We start from the raw sequence: 14,914 nt of genomic DNA, 5'->3' as shown, positions 1-14,914 counted from the left end.
GGTCTCCACTTCGCCGTAGCGGACGACCCGTTTCCCACAGAGCTACCCCTTCACTGAAGGAAGAGGACCGCCATTGCCGTTCGCGCCACCTCCGGAAGTCCCACATATTTTCTCTTTTAGACTTCCTTCAACCTCTCTGACAATCATCCATTATTCAATTTTTTTAAATACACATTTCCTAATTTTATATTGCATTTTATAAACCTTCACACACTTAGTTTTCATCAATACAATAGTTTTCTATCATTTACAGAACTTCTTGAAATCCCACTAGCGTTATTTGCTCATCACATACACATTTCAGATAGTCTGAAAATTTTCCCCAGTCTTCAATGAACTTTTGATCTCATATATATCTGATCTTTCCTGTTAGTTTGTCCAGTTCAGCATACTCCATCAGTTTCATTCTCCATTCTTCGAGCGTCGGCAGTTGTTCCTGTTTCCATCTTTGGGCCAATAATATTCTCGCTGTTGTTACTGCATATTGGAAAAGTTTACAGTCCATTCTATTTATTTCATTTCCTACTATTCCTAAAAGAAAAGCCTCTGGTTTCTTAACAAACGTATATTTCAACATCTTTTTCATCTCATTATATATCATTTCCCAGAAGCCCTTCACCTTCTTACAATCCCACCACATATGATAAAATGTTCCTTCTTTTTCTTTACATTTCCAACACTTATTACATGTTTTATACATTTTTGCAGTTTCACAGGTGTGATGTACCATCTATAAATCATTTTCATAACATTTTCCTTTAATGCAGTACATGCCGTAAATTTTATACTTTCATTCCACAGTTTTATCCAATCATTAAACTGTATATTATAACCCAAATCTCTGGCCCAGTGTATCATAACCGATTTAACTTCCTCATCTTTTATATACCATTCTAGCAAGATTTTATACATCTTGGACAAAATTTTATTTTCATTGTTTATTATTTCTATTTGAAATTTCGATTCTTTTTCCTCATAACCTCTTTCTTTTAAGTCCTTTTTAAACATTTCGTTAACCTGATAATAATGCAGCCAATCATACACATACTCTTTCACTTCTTCATAGGATTTCGTTTTCCATTTTCCTCCTTCCTTTATAATCAATTCTTTATATGTAATCCAGTTCCCCCTCATATTGACTTTCTTAAGACTCATAACTTCTAACGGAGATAGCCAGTGGGGAGTTCTTGATTCTAATAAACTTCTATATCTCTCCCATATTTCTATGAGAGATCTTCTAAAGATGTGGTTTTTGAAACCTTTATGAATCTTTCTTTTCTCACACCATAGATATGCGTGCCAGCCAAATCTGTTATCAAAACCTTCTAAGTCCAATAACTCAGTATTTTTTAACTTTATCCATTCTTTCATCCATTCTTTCAAGCCTTAGAAGATTCTGCACTTCCTGTCGCTCAGGTTGACATCCTCGTGTCGTTTCAGGTCGGTGGCGGAAACGCTGAAAACCGGGGCCACCGTTGAACCTGAGTATTTTGATGAGGTCACCATCTACTTCAGCGACATCATTGGCTTCACGACCATCTCCGCCCTCAGCGAGCCCATCGAGATCGTGGACCTTCTCAATGACCTTTACACTCTGTTTGATGCCATCATTGGCCATCATGACGTCTACAAGGTGAGGTCTTGGCACAGCTACTTTGGAGGAGGATGTGTGTGTGAGGGAAACATGAAGTTCTAGAGAAGGCTCCAGATGAAGGTGGAGTCTTAAGAGCCAACCGTACTTCTCGAGATGATCTGAGTGTTCAGGCTGAGATATAAGGGCTTGAGGGGGGCGATGGTCCTTCAGGTATCCTGGGCCCAAGTTGTGCAGCATCACAAGAACTTTGAACCTGGCCTGGTTGCCTATGAGCCTTGCTTGATGCAGATCCTACTGGTCCATGACAACCCGCACAAGTGAGCATCATTTAGCCTTCAGTTCTTAGTCTACCCATCTGCAGTTCTAATTGCCCTTTGGGGAAAAGCAATACTCTTTGATTTCCAGGTGGAAACCATCGGCGACGCCTATATGGTGGCTTCAGGGCTTCCGAAACGCAACGGCCACAGACATGCCTCCGAGATCGCCAACATGTCCCTGGACATCCTCAGCTCCGTGGGGTCGTTTCGAGCGAAACACCTCCCCCACGTGCCCATCAGGGTACGGATGGGGCTGCATTCAGGTAATGGCGTTAACCCTCTCTCTGCCTTACCTGTGCTTGTAGTGAAAAAAAGTGGAATTCTCAGTCTTGGGGAAAACAGGAAGTCAGGTTCTTGGTCCATCTAGTGCATGGGTAGGCAGATTAAGGCCCGGGGGCCAGATCTGGCTCAGCTGCCTTCTGGATCCGGCCCGCGGACGGTCCGGGAATCGCCAGGGATCTGATCGTTTGGGATGTGCCAGGGTGCACATTCAGTGGCCCCCCTCCCTTCCTCCCTCCCTCCCTCCTCCTGGCTTCTCCCTGCCCTGCCTAGAGCAGAGAGGAAGGGCGCTTTGTTGGCGCGGGGCTTTGTTGGTGACAGCAGCAGCAGCATTAGCGCTTGAGTGGCCGCTGTTGTAAGCGGACTCAGTTCAGGCTTTGTTGCTGCTGGCCCCTCTCCAGAGCCCTTTCACACACCACTCATCGTCCCGCTGCCACCGCCAGCCCCTGCCGCTTGCAGACACAGCTAAGCAGCCACCGGGGCTCGTCTACTGCTGTGGAGAAGGGAGGGGAGAGTCAGGGGGGAATGGCTTACCTGAGTACAGTGGTACCTCGGGTTACAGACGCTTCAGGTTACAGACGCTTCAGGTTACAGACTCTGCTCACCCAGAAATAGTGCCTTGGTTTAAGAACTTTGCTTCAGGATGAGAACAGAAATCATGTGGTGGCAGCAGGAGGCCCCATTAGCTAAAGTGGTACCTCAAGTTAAGAGCGGTTTCAGGTTAAGAACGGACCTCTGGAACGAATTAAGTTCTTAACCCGAGGTACCACTGCAGAATGTGTCCTTTTATTTAAAATGCATCTCTGGGTTATTTGTGGGAATTAATTCATTAAAAAAGTCCAGCACCCCCACAAGGTCTGAGGGACAGTGGACCGGCCCCCTGCTGAAAATGTTTGCCGACCCCTGATTCTCGTGCAACTGTCTGTTGTCTCCCGTATCTGTTCCTGGACATTCCATAAGAACTGGAAATGCTGAGGAACTGAACTGGAGAGAAGAAGAAGAGAAGAGTTTGGATTTGATATCCCGCCTTTCACTCCCCTTCAGGAGTCTCAAAGCGGCTAACATTCTCCTTTCCCTTCCTGCCCCACAACAAACACTCTGTGAGGTGAGTGGGGCTGAGAGACTTCAAAGAAGTGTGACTGGCCCAAGGTCACCCAGCAGCTGCAGGTGGAGGAGCGGAGACGCGAACCCGGTTCCCCAGATTACAAGACTACCGCTCCTAACCACTACACCACACTGGCTCTCTAAGAGTTTTCTAAGGGTCATCTTCTGAGCTGCTCCTGGGTCAGGATGTGCTCTAAAGTAACTCTACCACCAGTGGTGTAGCATAGGTTGCCCCGGGCGGGCAAGGCAAGTATTGTGTCCCTGGTTAGGGCCAGGGGGCAGCAGCAATGGTGACAGGGAAGGGTCTTCCCAGCAGAGGGAAACTGGGCAAGGGGCAGCAGCTGCAGCCACTTATTTTATTATTATTTATTTCATGAAATTTTTGCACCGCTAGATTGCTGTTGTATTTTTCCCCAAAAAACCCCTCAAAGCGGTTTATTTTTCTTTTGAAATTTTGCACACACACCCCCTCAATTTTGCTCCTGGGGCAACAGCCCCTCTGGGCCGCCCCCCCCCCATGCTATGCCAGTGTCTACCACCATGCAAATATCTGACGGTAAAGAGGGGTTTTCTACAGTGGATCTGCAAATGCATGTTAGGATTTAAAATTGGAAAAAGATTGAAGACTCCTGCCGGAGACAAAGCTCAGGTAGGACCTGCAACAACGACAAAAAGCTGTTGGTATGTAGGATGTGCAGTGCTGCTGAGTTCTTGCCCTCTTTGGGCTCTGGCATAACCAGCCAGAACTGGATCCACCGAGATTTCTTTGATTCAGAGGGGGGTTTTTCTGGGTGGGTGAGCGAATGCCCAGCTTTCCTCCCCATGTTCCCTCCCGACACGCTGTGGCTTTATCTCGCCAATGAAAGGAGCTAACTTAGAAGTATTCAGGCTGGACCTAAGCATGGAGGGAAAGCTGTGTGTGTGTGTGTGTGTGTGTGTGTGTGTGTGAGAGAGAGAGAGAGAGAGAGAGAGAGAGAGAGAGAGAGAGAGGAGAAGGGGAGGAAAAGGAGAGGGTGTGCCGGGCCTGAGGGTAACCCAAGCAACGCGGTCCAGGTCTGGTCCCGAATCCAAGGGTTCCACTAGGAGTCAGTCCGACAGAGTCAAGGCAGGACACAAGGCAGGAAACCAGGCAAGGACAGGTACAGGATCTTAGGCAGGATCTAACATACAGCAACGTTGCTCCCACAACCTGGGGCAGAGTCCGACAGCCTTTTATCTTTGTCGGGGTAGCGGCTGGTCCTGATCCCCCGGCGACTCACCTCCCTGTTTCGCCCAGAGGTGAGCACTCCTCCTGTGCGTACTCAGGTCTCTCCTTCTCTCAGACCTGAGTCTTTGCAGCTCGGGAGACGTCGGTGGGTTACTAGACCCAGAGGCCGCCTCAGCCTCCCCTGACCCAACCGGTAGTGGAGCAGCTGTAAGTGATGGCCCAGCTGGAGGCAACAAGGTGATCCCCGCATCTGGAGCCAGGGCAGGCTCAGGCCCCTGACTCGGCCCAGCTGGTGCTTGTTGCAGGGGAACCTGTGCAGACTGGGACTCTTCAGGATCAGGCCCCAGACTTGGTTCAGGTGATGCCTGAGGCAAAGGATCCAGTGCAGACTGAGACTCCTCTGGTTCCAAGTCTGAGTCCCAGGCCATCAGGGAGGGAGAGGGAGAGAGAGAGAGGGAGAGGAGGAGGAGAAGGAGAAGGGAGGAAGAGAAGGGGAAGGAGAAGGAGGAGGAGGAGAAGGAGTTTCTTTTCCAAGCGGAGGGGCCCAGATGGGTGTTTGTTTGTCAAGACCTTGAAATCTTTGGCCTGTAGCCACCCAGCACTGCTCTGAGTTTGTAGGTTCCCCCTGGCATCCTCGATGGTTATTGCAGAAGATTAGCTAACATGCCTCATCAACCTATCCAGCGCTTCTGGCAAGCAGCCGTTGGAGTAAGGAAAAACAACAAGGACGAGTCCGTGGAGGAGAAACCTGACCTAATTAGACATCCGAGCTGCATCTTGGAAACCTGTTGCTCTCAAGAGTCGCCTAATGGAGGTTGTCTGGACAAGGGAGAACACTCCTGCACAAAGGGGTGGGGCAGGGGTTGATGGCTTGTTTAAAAGTTGACGTGCCATAGAGAAAGTGCATTAGAGAAAAGCTTTCCTTCCTGTCTCATAACACTAGAACTCCAGTGAAGGTGAATGTTGGAAGATTGTTGTTGTTTAGTCATTTAGTCGTGTCCGACTCTTCGTGACCCCCTGGACCAGAGCACGCCAGGCACTCCTGTCTTCCACTGCCTCCCACAGTTTGGTCAAACTCATGCTGGTAGCTTCGAGAACACTGTCCCACCATCTCATCCTCTGTCGTTCCCATTCTCCTTGTGCCCTCCATCTTTCCCAACATCAGGGTCTTTTCCAGGGAGTCTTCTCTTCTCATGAGGTGGCCAAAGTCTTGGAGCCTCAGCTTCAGGATCTGTCCTTCCAGTGAGCACTCAGGGCTGATTTCCTTCAGATGGAGAGGTTTGATCTTCTTGCAGTCCATGGGACTCTCAAGAGTCTCCTCCAGCACCATAATTCAAAAGGATCGATTCTTTGGCGATCAGCCTTCTTTATGGTCCAGCTCTCACTTCCCTACATCACTACTGGGAAAACCATAGCTTTAACTATACGGACCTTTGTTGGCAAGGTGATGCCTCTGCTTTTTAAGATGCTGTCTAGGTTTGTCATTGCTTTCTCCCAAGAAGCAGACGTCTTTTAATTTTGTGGCTGCTGTCACCATCTGCAGTGATCGTGGAGCCCAAGAAAGTAAAATCTCTCACTGTTGGAAGATTAAGGACAGACAAAAGGAAGGACTTTTTAAGACATGAAGCTCTTTTTAAGATATGAAGCTTCCCTAAATGTCGCCACCTTTCCTCACAAGGCAGTTGATCCAGCCCCTTGATCACTGTTTTCCTAGAATCATAGAATTGGAAGGGACATAAGTCCAAACCCCTACAATGCAGGAATCTCAACCCATGACAGATGGCCACCCAACCCCTAAAATTGTATTCAGTGTCCCAAGTGCGGTCACCCCATAGATATGTATAACGGCAGTATAATTTTCAGACTGCCATGTGTGTTGCGTGGGTGTTCATAAGCACCGTATTTCACAACATGGGGTTGGGGAGGGAACCCTGGCAATTGGCTTGAATTTTCTGTTTTCTGGACTACCTCTGGAAGGGATGAAGCTGTCACTCAGGGATAAGATAACAGAAAAACACAGCATGTCTGGTGGATTAGTTAATCAGATTTCCAGTTCCCCTCCCCCCAAAAAAGGGGGGAGGCTGGGTGGTCCGAGACTTTGCCAGGAATTGTAAAGAGTTTCTAGTCTGACTTCCAGCCAGCGGTGGAAATTTGTACGGTGGCTTGAATGTTCACAACAGCTGGTGTCTGCATTTGACATTCCACGAAATCTGAGTTGATATCCGAAAGCTGACAGTTTGGCGTGTGACGCTGTTTAGCATTGGAGAGCATTTAAGAGCTGCGGTGTTTAGCAGCTGAGAACATTTAACCGGTGACATGCCTGACGTGTGACAGACAGCAAAGTAGGGACAACAATTCAGAAGCGCAGGGTGCCTTCACAAAATTCATAGCCACTCTCCCCCACGGCCCCTTCTGAAATTACCCAACCATCAAAGATTAAACAATCATCTTATAATTATGCTACAATGATAACTGGGGAAAAGTATTGTGGGGGGGGGATGAGGGATGCGGGTGGCGCTGTGGGCTAAACCACAGAGCCTAGGACTTGCCGATCAGAAGGTCGGCGGTTCGAATCCCCACGATGGGGTGAGCTCCCGTTGCTCGATCCCTGCTCCTGCCAACCTAGCAGTTCAAAAGCACATCAAAGTGCAAGTAGATAAATAGGTACCACTCCGGCAGGAAGGTAAACGGCATTTCCGCGCGCTGCTCTGGTTCACCAGAAGCGGCTTAGTCGTGCTGGCCACATGACTGTACGCCAGCTCCTTTGGCCAATAAAGCGAGATGAGCGCCGCAACCCCAGAGTCAGTCACAACTGGACCTAATGGTCAGGGGTCCCTTTACCTTTACCTATTGGGGGGGGGGAGTGGTCTATAAATGTAACAAACAAGGAGCTCAGAATGTCCCAGGTTCCATTACTGGTGTTTTGGGTAGGGCTGGGGAAAACCTCTGTCTGAAGATCGCAGGCCGGTTTACAACATTGAACAGTCCTCTTTTATCCAGCCCTTTATTCCAAACCATGGATTCTTGCTTTATTTTTAGGGGAAATGGACCTAGTTCGGTCTTAGAGCCCATGCTTTGCATGCAAAAGGCCCCGGTTCCAATAATAATAATAATAATAATAATAATAATAATAATAAGTATTTATTATTTATTTATTTATTTATTTATTTATTTATACATACGCCGCCCATCTGGCTGGGTTTCCCCAGCCACTCTGGGCGGCTTCCAACAGAAGATTAAAATACAGTAATCCATCAAACATTAAAAGCTTCCCTAAACAGGGCTGCAGAGGGACGCAGGTGGCGCTGTGGGTTAAAGCCTCAGCGCCTAGGACTTGCCGATCGAAAGGTCGGCGGTTCGAATCCCTGCGGCGGGGTGCGCTCCCGCTGCTCGGTCCCAGCGCCTGCCAACCTAGCAGTTCGAAAGCACCTCCAGGTGCAAGTAGATAAATAGGGACCGCTTACCAGCGGGAAGGTAAACGGCGTTTCCGCGTGCGGCTCTGGCTCGCCAGAGCAGCGATGTCACGCTGGCCACGTGACCCGGAAGTGTCTCCGGACAGCGCTGGCCCCTGGCCTCTTAAGTGAGATGGGCGCACAACCCCAGAGTCTGTCAAGACTGGCCCGTACGGGCAGGGGTACCTTTACCTTTTACCTTTTAAACAGGGCTGCCTTCAGATGTCTTCTAAAAGTCTGGTAGTTGTTGTTCTCTTTGACATCTGGTGGGAGGGCGTTCCACAGGGCGGGTGCGCCCAAGATTGAGAAGACCTGTTGCTTGTGTGATGTCATGTGTGCGATGTGCGTTGTGCATGCGTGACGTGTGCGTGGTGCATGTCACATCGCAGGGAGGAGGCCGAGTGGGGAGCCCAGCGTAGAGTGGCCTCCTCTCTTGCGCTCAGGAGGAGCCAGTCACTGAAAGCACACCATTCTCAGCTCCACGCTTGACCCCTTCTGCCCCCTCAGCATTGAAGGGACCCGCCCCCCTCCCCACAGATATTGAGGGGGCCGAAGACACCTCAGCCCATAGAATTGGCACCAGTGCCTATGTCGAAACCAGGGAGAGCCTCTGCCGGTCAGTGTTGGCATTAGAGGGCTAGATGGACTAAGGGTTCCTGTGTTTCAATATCTGGTGCAGCTCATATCCGTTCCACCTTCACCCAATGCATTTCTGTTTTCTAGGTCCTTGCGCTGCTGGGGTCGTGGGTCTCACTATGCCACGCTACTGTCTCTTTGGGGACACGGTGAATACAGCTTCGCGGATAGAGTCCACCGGGTTGCGTAAGTCTTCTTGGTGTTTTTTTATTTGAGCAAATGCTGGCTTGGCCACAAGCACAGTGGTCCCTTGGTTCTCAAACTTAACCTGTTCCGGAAGTCCGTTCCAAAACCAAAGCGTTCCAAAGCCAAGGCATGCTTTCCCATAGAAAGCAATGCAAAACAGATTAATCCGTTCCAGACTTTTAAAAACAGCCCCTAAAACAGCAATTCAACATTGATTTTACTATCGAACGAGACCATTGCTCCTTAAAATGAAAGCAATAATCAATGTACTGTACTATAAAATAAATAAAACAGATAATGATGATGATGATAATTTCTTACCCGCACTGATGATAGTCATTGTTTGGCTGGGGGTGGGGGGCTTTTATCCATTCCTGTGGTCACACAATCAGTCAATCAATCAATCAATCAATCAATCAATCAATCAATCAATCAATCAGCAACTGAACTGGGATCCACACAGTCACAAAAACAAATTAACTGAAAAAGCCTCAAAACAAAAGATGCAAAATAAATAGCAAAAACAAAATAACCAAATATAAGCTCCAAATGTCACCTCAGAACATTGCATTTCAGAAACGGAAGGCTTGAATTACAATGGGGGGATGCAAATTAGCAGCGCAACAGGAAACACAGGGGGACCCAAAACGAAGCACATTCAGCTTCCGAAGAAAGTTCAAAAACCAGAACACCTACTTCCGGTTTTGCAGCGTTCGGGTTCCAAGTTGTTTGTGAACTAAGCTGTTCGAAAACCGAGGTACCACTGTATTGAAAACGTTCTCATGCAAGGCCCGCCTAGGAAGCAGGATGTAAGCCATCAGCCACCAGAAACTCAGTCAGCCTTCTGTTTTGGTGCCTGACCGGCGCAGCAGACTCAATTAGCCAACAAACAATATTTTTGATTCTCAGTTGACATTTGTATCCTGCCTTTCCGCCAGAGGGACTTGAGCAGCAAGAGAAATGCAACAAAAACAGCCTTCACTACCAACCTGCAGAGGTAGCTGCACTACAACTCCCATCAGCGCCCCCAGCACTGATGATAATAATAATAAATAAATAATATTTTTTTATTTATACCCCGCCCTTGCCGGTTCAGAAAACCAGGCTCAGGGTGGCTAACAACAAATTTAAAACAATTGGTGCAACACAAAACAGCATAAAATACAGTATAAAACGTGAATAACAACAAATTCAGAATTCAAAAATCAATTTAAGGGGGAAATCCATCCAATAAACATTAGATGATCACCAGGGCTAGCTGGCTAAATTAGTTCTATTTGGGCCAGTGAGGAGACCAGGGGAGAATTAGCTGTGGGATCCCAGAGCGGGTAATCTTCATAAAAAGGGGGAGAAGGAGGGAAGGAAGGGGAATAAAAGATCAGGCTAAGTTCAAATTGAAAGCCAGGAGGAATAGCTCTGTCTTACAGGCCCTGCGGAAGGACGTTAAATCCTGCAGGGCCCTGGTCTCATGGGACAGAGCATTCCACCAGAGTGGAGCCATCACTGAGAAGGCCCTGGAGGAGGATCATCTGACTTCCTTAGGGAGTTGTAGTCCAACAATGTCTGGAGAACGGCAGGTTTGCCAAGGCTGCAACGACGCATAACAAATGCAGCCCATCGGCAGCAAATTACAAGTGGAATGTGCTTCCACCGAAGGCAGTGATGGCCTCCAACTTGGATGGTTTTAAAAGAGGATTGGACCAATTCATGGAGGAGAAAGCTATTCATAGAATCGTAGAATTGTGAGGGGTCCAAGGGTCATCTAGTCGAACCCCCTGCAAGGCAGGAATCTCAGCTCAAGCATTCATGACTGATGGCCACCCAACCTCTGCTTAAGAACCTCCAAGGAAGGAGAGTCCACTATCTCCCGAGAGAGACCATTCCACTGTTGAACAACTCTAACTGTCAGAAAAGTCTTCCTGGTGTTTAGTCGGAATCTCCTTTCTTGTAACTTGAAGCCATGGGTTCGAGTCCTATCCTCTGAAGCAGGAGAAAACAAGCTTGTTCCATCAAACAGAGATTACAAACTCAAACAGAGATTTCAAACTCAAACTCATAAGGATATGTATAACACAATAATTCGTTACAGAATTAGACATAAGAGTTTATGAGTAGAGATAAGTTCATGTTAGTCCATAGTCAGATTCAACGTGAAGGTCTTAGTTTCAATCATTGAGCAGAAGTCAATTATGGATCAGAAACCAGAACGGGGCCCTCTTTCGATGTATTCACCTTCATCAGCTAATGCAGCCACAAAATTAAAAGACGCCTGCTTCTTGGGAGAAGGGCAATGACAGGCCTAGACAGCATCTTGAGAAGTAGAGACATCACCTTGCCAACAAAGGTCCGTATAGTTAAAGCTATGGTTTTCCCAGTAGTGATGTATGGAAGTGAGAGCTGGACCATAAAGAAGGCTGATCGCCGAAGAATTGATGCTTTTGAATTATGGTGCTGGAGGAGACTCTTGAGAGTCCCATGGACTGCAAGAAGATCAAACCTCTCCATTCTGAAGGAAATCAGCCCTGAGTGCTCACTGGAAGGACAGATTGTGAAGCTGAGGCTCCAGTACTTTGGCCACCTCATGAGAAGAGAAGACTCCCTGGAGAAGACCCTGATGTTGGGAAAGATGGAGGGCACAAGGAGAAGGGGGCGACAGAGGACGAGATGGTTGGACAGTGTTTTCGAGGTTACCAGCATGAGTCTGACCAAGCTGCGGGGGGCAGTGGAGGACAGGAGTGCCTGGCGTTCTCTGGTCCATGGGGTCACGAAGAGTCGGACACGACTAAACGACTAAACAACAACAACAAGTCTGAAGAATTCGTATAAATATATCCTGTTATTTTCTATGTTTCTCAGAGATAACAACTACGCGTGGGTAGATCAACGTGCATCTTCAGCTTTTCTGTGCGTAGTTGTTATCTCTGAGAAATGTAGAAAATTTGAGTTTGTAATCCTTGTCAGAATACATACTTTTGAATGAATTAGTTTTTGTTACTATTGAGTATTGACCACTCCCACTACTGAAACTTATATTGGCCTGAGTTCTTGGTGTGCTTTTTTTATTTTTTATTTTGGTATAGATGGGCAATTGGCTTGATCCCGCAGGCTCTCTTTGTGTTCTTATGTATAATTGAGGTAGATCACTCCGGGAGAATTGAAAAACATTCCCAGTGAGCTGCAATAATTAGCTGTGGGGGTATGTGTGTAGTTTAACTGCTTTAGAATGTTTTGAATATTTTCATTGTATTGTAATTATATTGTTCTCTGGCTGTTGGCCATTCTAGGCTCCCTGGGGAGGACGTTGGGGAAACAAAGTGATTAAACCAATACATAAAAACGATGTTAAAACCAATTTTTTAAACACATTTCAACTCGTTGGCCAAAGGCCTGTCTGAATGATTGAATAAGCAGCTCTTCCTGCCAGTGGAACGTCCTCAGAGATAGACTAGGCCTCTCTTGGATGGGGAAAGACCTACATAAATCAGTGGTGAACACCTGTTTTTCTGCCGAAGGCCCCATGTTCCTTCCCTGGCAACCCAAGGAAGTGATGAGAAAGTTTCCACGCCCAAAATCCTAGAGAGCCACTGCCGGACAGTGCAGGCAGCAGTGAGAGATGGAGCAATGGTCTGACTCAGTAAATGGCAGCTTCTGAAGTTCCTACTAATTCCTGCCCCACCTCTATCAGCGCTTTTCGAAAACAGGCACCAACGGCAGGGCCAGCCCAAGCCATTTTGCCGCTTGAGGCAAAACAAGATGGTGTCCCTGCCTCCTCCATCGCCAGCCGAGGTGACTGGAGGCAGCCCAGGGAAGCAGTTGCGTGCTGAAGGCAGGAGGGGAGAGAGAGAAAAGCAAACCCTCCAACACGTCACGAATAAAAACCAGGACGCCATCTTCCTGGGCAGCACTCCTGCACAAGTCATTGAAATATACTTGGAGTTGAGAGTGGATTTCATGCTCTTTATTCAGCTCATAGTGGTGAGGAGGAATGGAAGTTCCCCCAGAATGTCTGCTTTATATATATTCTTTACACAATGGGCTGCACGTGATTGGCTAATTGCGAAATTCTCCTGTAGGCCAATCAGGTTGTGGATTCACTTCCACCTGGAGCTGGATTGGGTGGCTCCTGTGGACCAATCCGACTGCTGCATTCTGAATCCTATTGTTCTAGGACCAATCCGACTGCTGCATTCTGAATCCTATTGTTCTAGGACCAATCCGACTGCTGCATTCTGAATCCTATTGTTCTAGGACCAATCCGACAGCTGCATTCTGAATCCTATTGTTCTAGGACCAATCCGACAGCTGCATTTTGGATCCTATTGTTCTAGGACCAATCCGACTGCTGCATTCTGAATCCTATTGTTCTAGGACCAATCCGACTGCTGCATTCTGAATCCTATTGTTCTAGGACCAATCCGACTGCTGCATTCTGAATCCTATTGTTGTAGGACCAATCCGACTGCTGCATTCTGAATCCTATTGTTCTAGGACCAATCCGACTGCTGCATTCTGAATCCTATTGTTCTAGGACCAATCCGACAGCTGCATTTTGGATCCTATTCAACTCAGTACATAACAGTCATGTTACCCCATACAAAATTGCAGCCCTGAAAAAAAGCTTTTGGGGGGCCAAGGCCACCGTGGCCACTTTGGGTGCCAAGATCTCGGGTGAAAAAAGGGATGTCCCAGATTTTTGGGTACAGTTCAGGGGTATGAAAACGGAGGGTGGAAAGGAGCAGCCATGGCGGCGGCGGCAACCTTGGTCATCCCAGGTGGCAAGTGGTGTTCTCCTCAGGGCCTTCAGAGAAGCAGAGGAGGAGGCGACAATTTTCAGTGGGCAGGTGGCTCTTTCTTTTTTTAAATTTTCAAAGATCTTTATTAAAACTTAACATATATACATAATAACCCAAATTCCCAATAATTCCCTCACATAAAATATAATATCTAAATTACAACAGTTGCATAATTATACACTTAATTATAAATCCCATCACCCACCCTCTACTTCCGTCCACAGCAATTCGACTTCCGTATATTTATTTCTACCTTCCCCCCTTTGCATTCTATAATAAATTACTTTTGTTAAATTCTGATTTTTCCTTCTTTCTTTGTTTTGTTATTGCTTACGCTTTTTATTCTAAGCCTACTAACATGTCATTTTTAGAACAATATTTTGACATCTAAACTTCGAAATACTTCCACTCCATTCTTAACTATTGATTTGACCGATATCTTATAATCAGAGTTATTTTTGCCAATTCTATATACAGTGGTGCCCCGCAAGACGAATGCCTCGCAAGACGAAGAACTCGCTAGATGAAAGAGTTTTCCGTCTTTTGAGGTGCTTCGCAAGATGAATTTCCCTATGGGCTTGCTTCGCAAGACGAAACGTCGGGCGAGTTCTTGCGAGTTTTCTAAGCCGCTAAGCCGTTAATAGCCGCTAAGCCGCTAAGCCGCTGATAGCCATGCTTCGCAAGATGAAAAAACCGCAAGACGATGAGACTCGCGGAACGGATTAATTTCGTCTTGCGAGGCACCACTGTACTCACTTAATTTACAAATCCACTCTTCCTTGGTTGGTATGTCCTGAGATTTCCATTTACTAACAGTCACTATCCTGGCAGCTGTATGTCTTTGCGCAGGCAGGTGGCTCTTTGTGAGTTGGTGGAGGAACCTTCCCCATTAGGGGGAGACAACCTAGCAGTTCGAAAGCACCTCCAGGTGCAAGTAGATAAATAGGGACCGCTTAACAGCGGGAAGGTAAACGGCGTTTCCGTGTGCGGCTCTGGCTCGCCAGAGCAGCGATGTCACGCTGGCCACGTGACCCGGAAGTGTCTCCGGACAGCGCTGGCCCCTGGCCTCTTAAGTGAGATGGGCGCACAACCCCAGAGTCTGTCAAGACTGGCCCGTACGGGCAGGGGTACCTTTACCTTTACCTTAAGATGGCAGTGGTTCCTTTCCGCGGCCAAAGGAGGAGCAACAAAGACATGTGAGGGACACCCCTCTCATTCCAGATCTGAGCACCCCACCCAGCTTTTCTGCCGCCTGGCTCTGCAACTGGTGTAGCCGCTCTGTGAGTCGCCTACTGTGGTCCTCTAACAGTTCAAACTGTTCCAGTAGCAGTCGCTGAGTGCTTTCC

At 47.5% G+C, this 14,914-nt stretch overlaps 1 protein-coding gene across 1 annotated transcript in view; it reads left to right on the top strand.

Moving 5' to 3' along the window:
* The window catches only part of LOC307213906 (retinal guanylyl cyclase 2-like), a gene marked incomplete at both ends in the record, with an annotated part of 29,845 nt that extends 20,069 nt beyond the window's left edge, over positions 1-9,776 (top strand). Inside the window, 4 exons of the mRNA XM_079972141.1 lie at positions 1,441-1,633; positions 2,000-2,174; positions 8,677-8,775; positions 9,685-9,776. Of these exons, the coding sequence (XP_079828267.1) occupies positions 1,441-1,633; positions 2,000-2,174; positions 8,677-8,775; positions 9,685-9,776 (559 nt within the window). The remainder of the gene's footprint in view (positions 1-1,440; positions 1,634-1,999; positions 2,175-8,676; positions 8,776-9,684) is intronic.
* Between the last annotated feature and the right edge of the window lie 5,138 nt (positions 9,777-14,914).

Source organism: Podarcis cretensis (genome assembly GCF_951804945.1).
Source record: "Podarcis cretensis genome assembly, chromosome: 4".
Lineage (NCBI taxonomy): Eukaryota > Metazoa > Chordata > Lepidosauria > Squamata > Lacertidae > Podarcis > Podarcis cretensis.
Note: the sequence above shows the minus strand (reverse complement) of the source record. Positions and strands in the feature narration are given on the sequence as shown.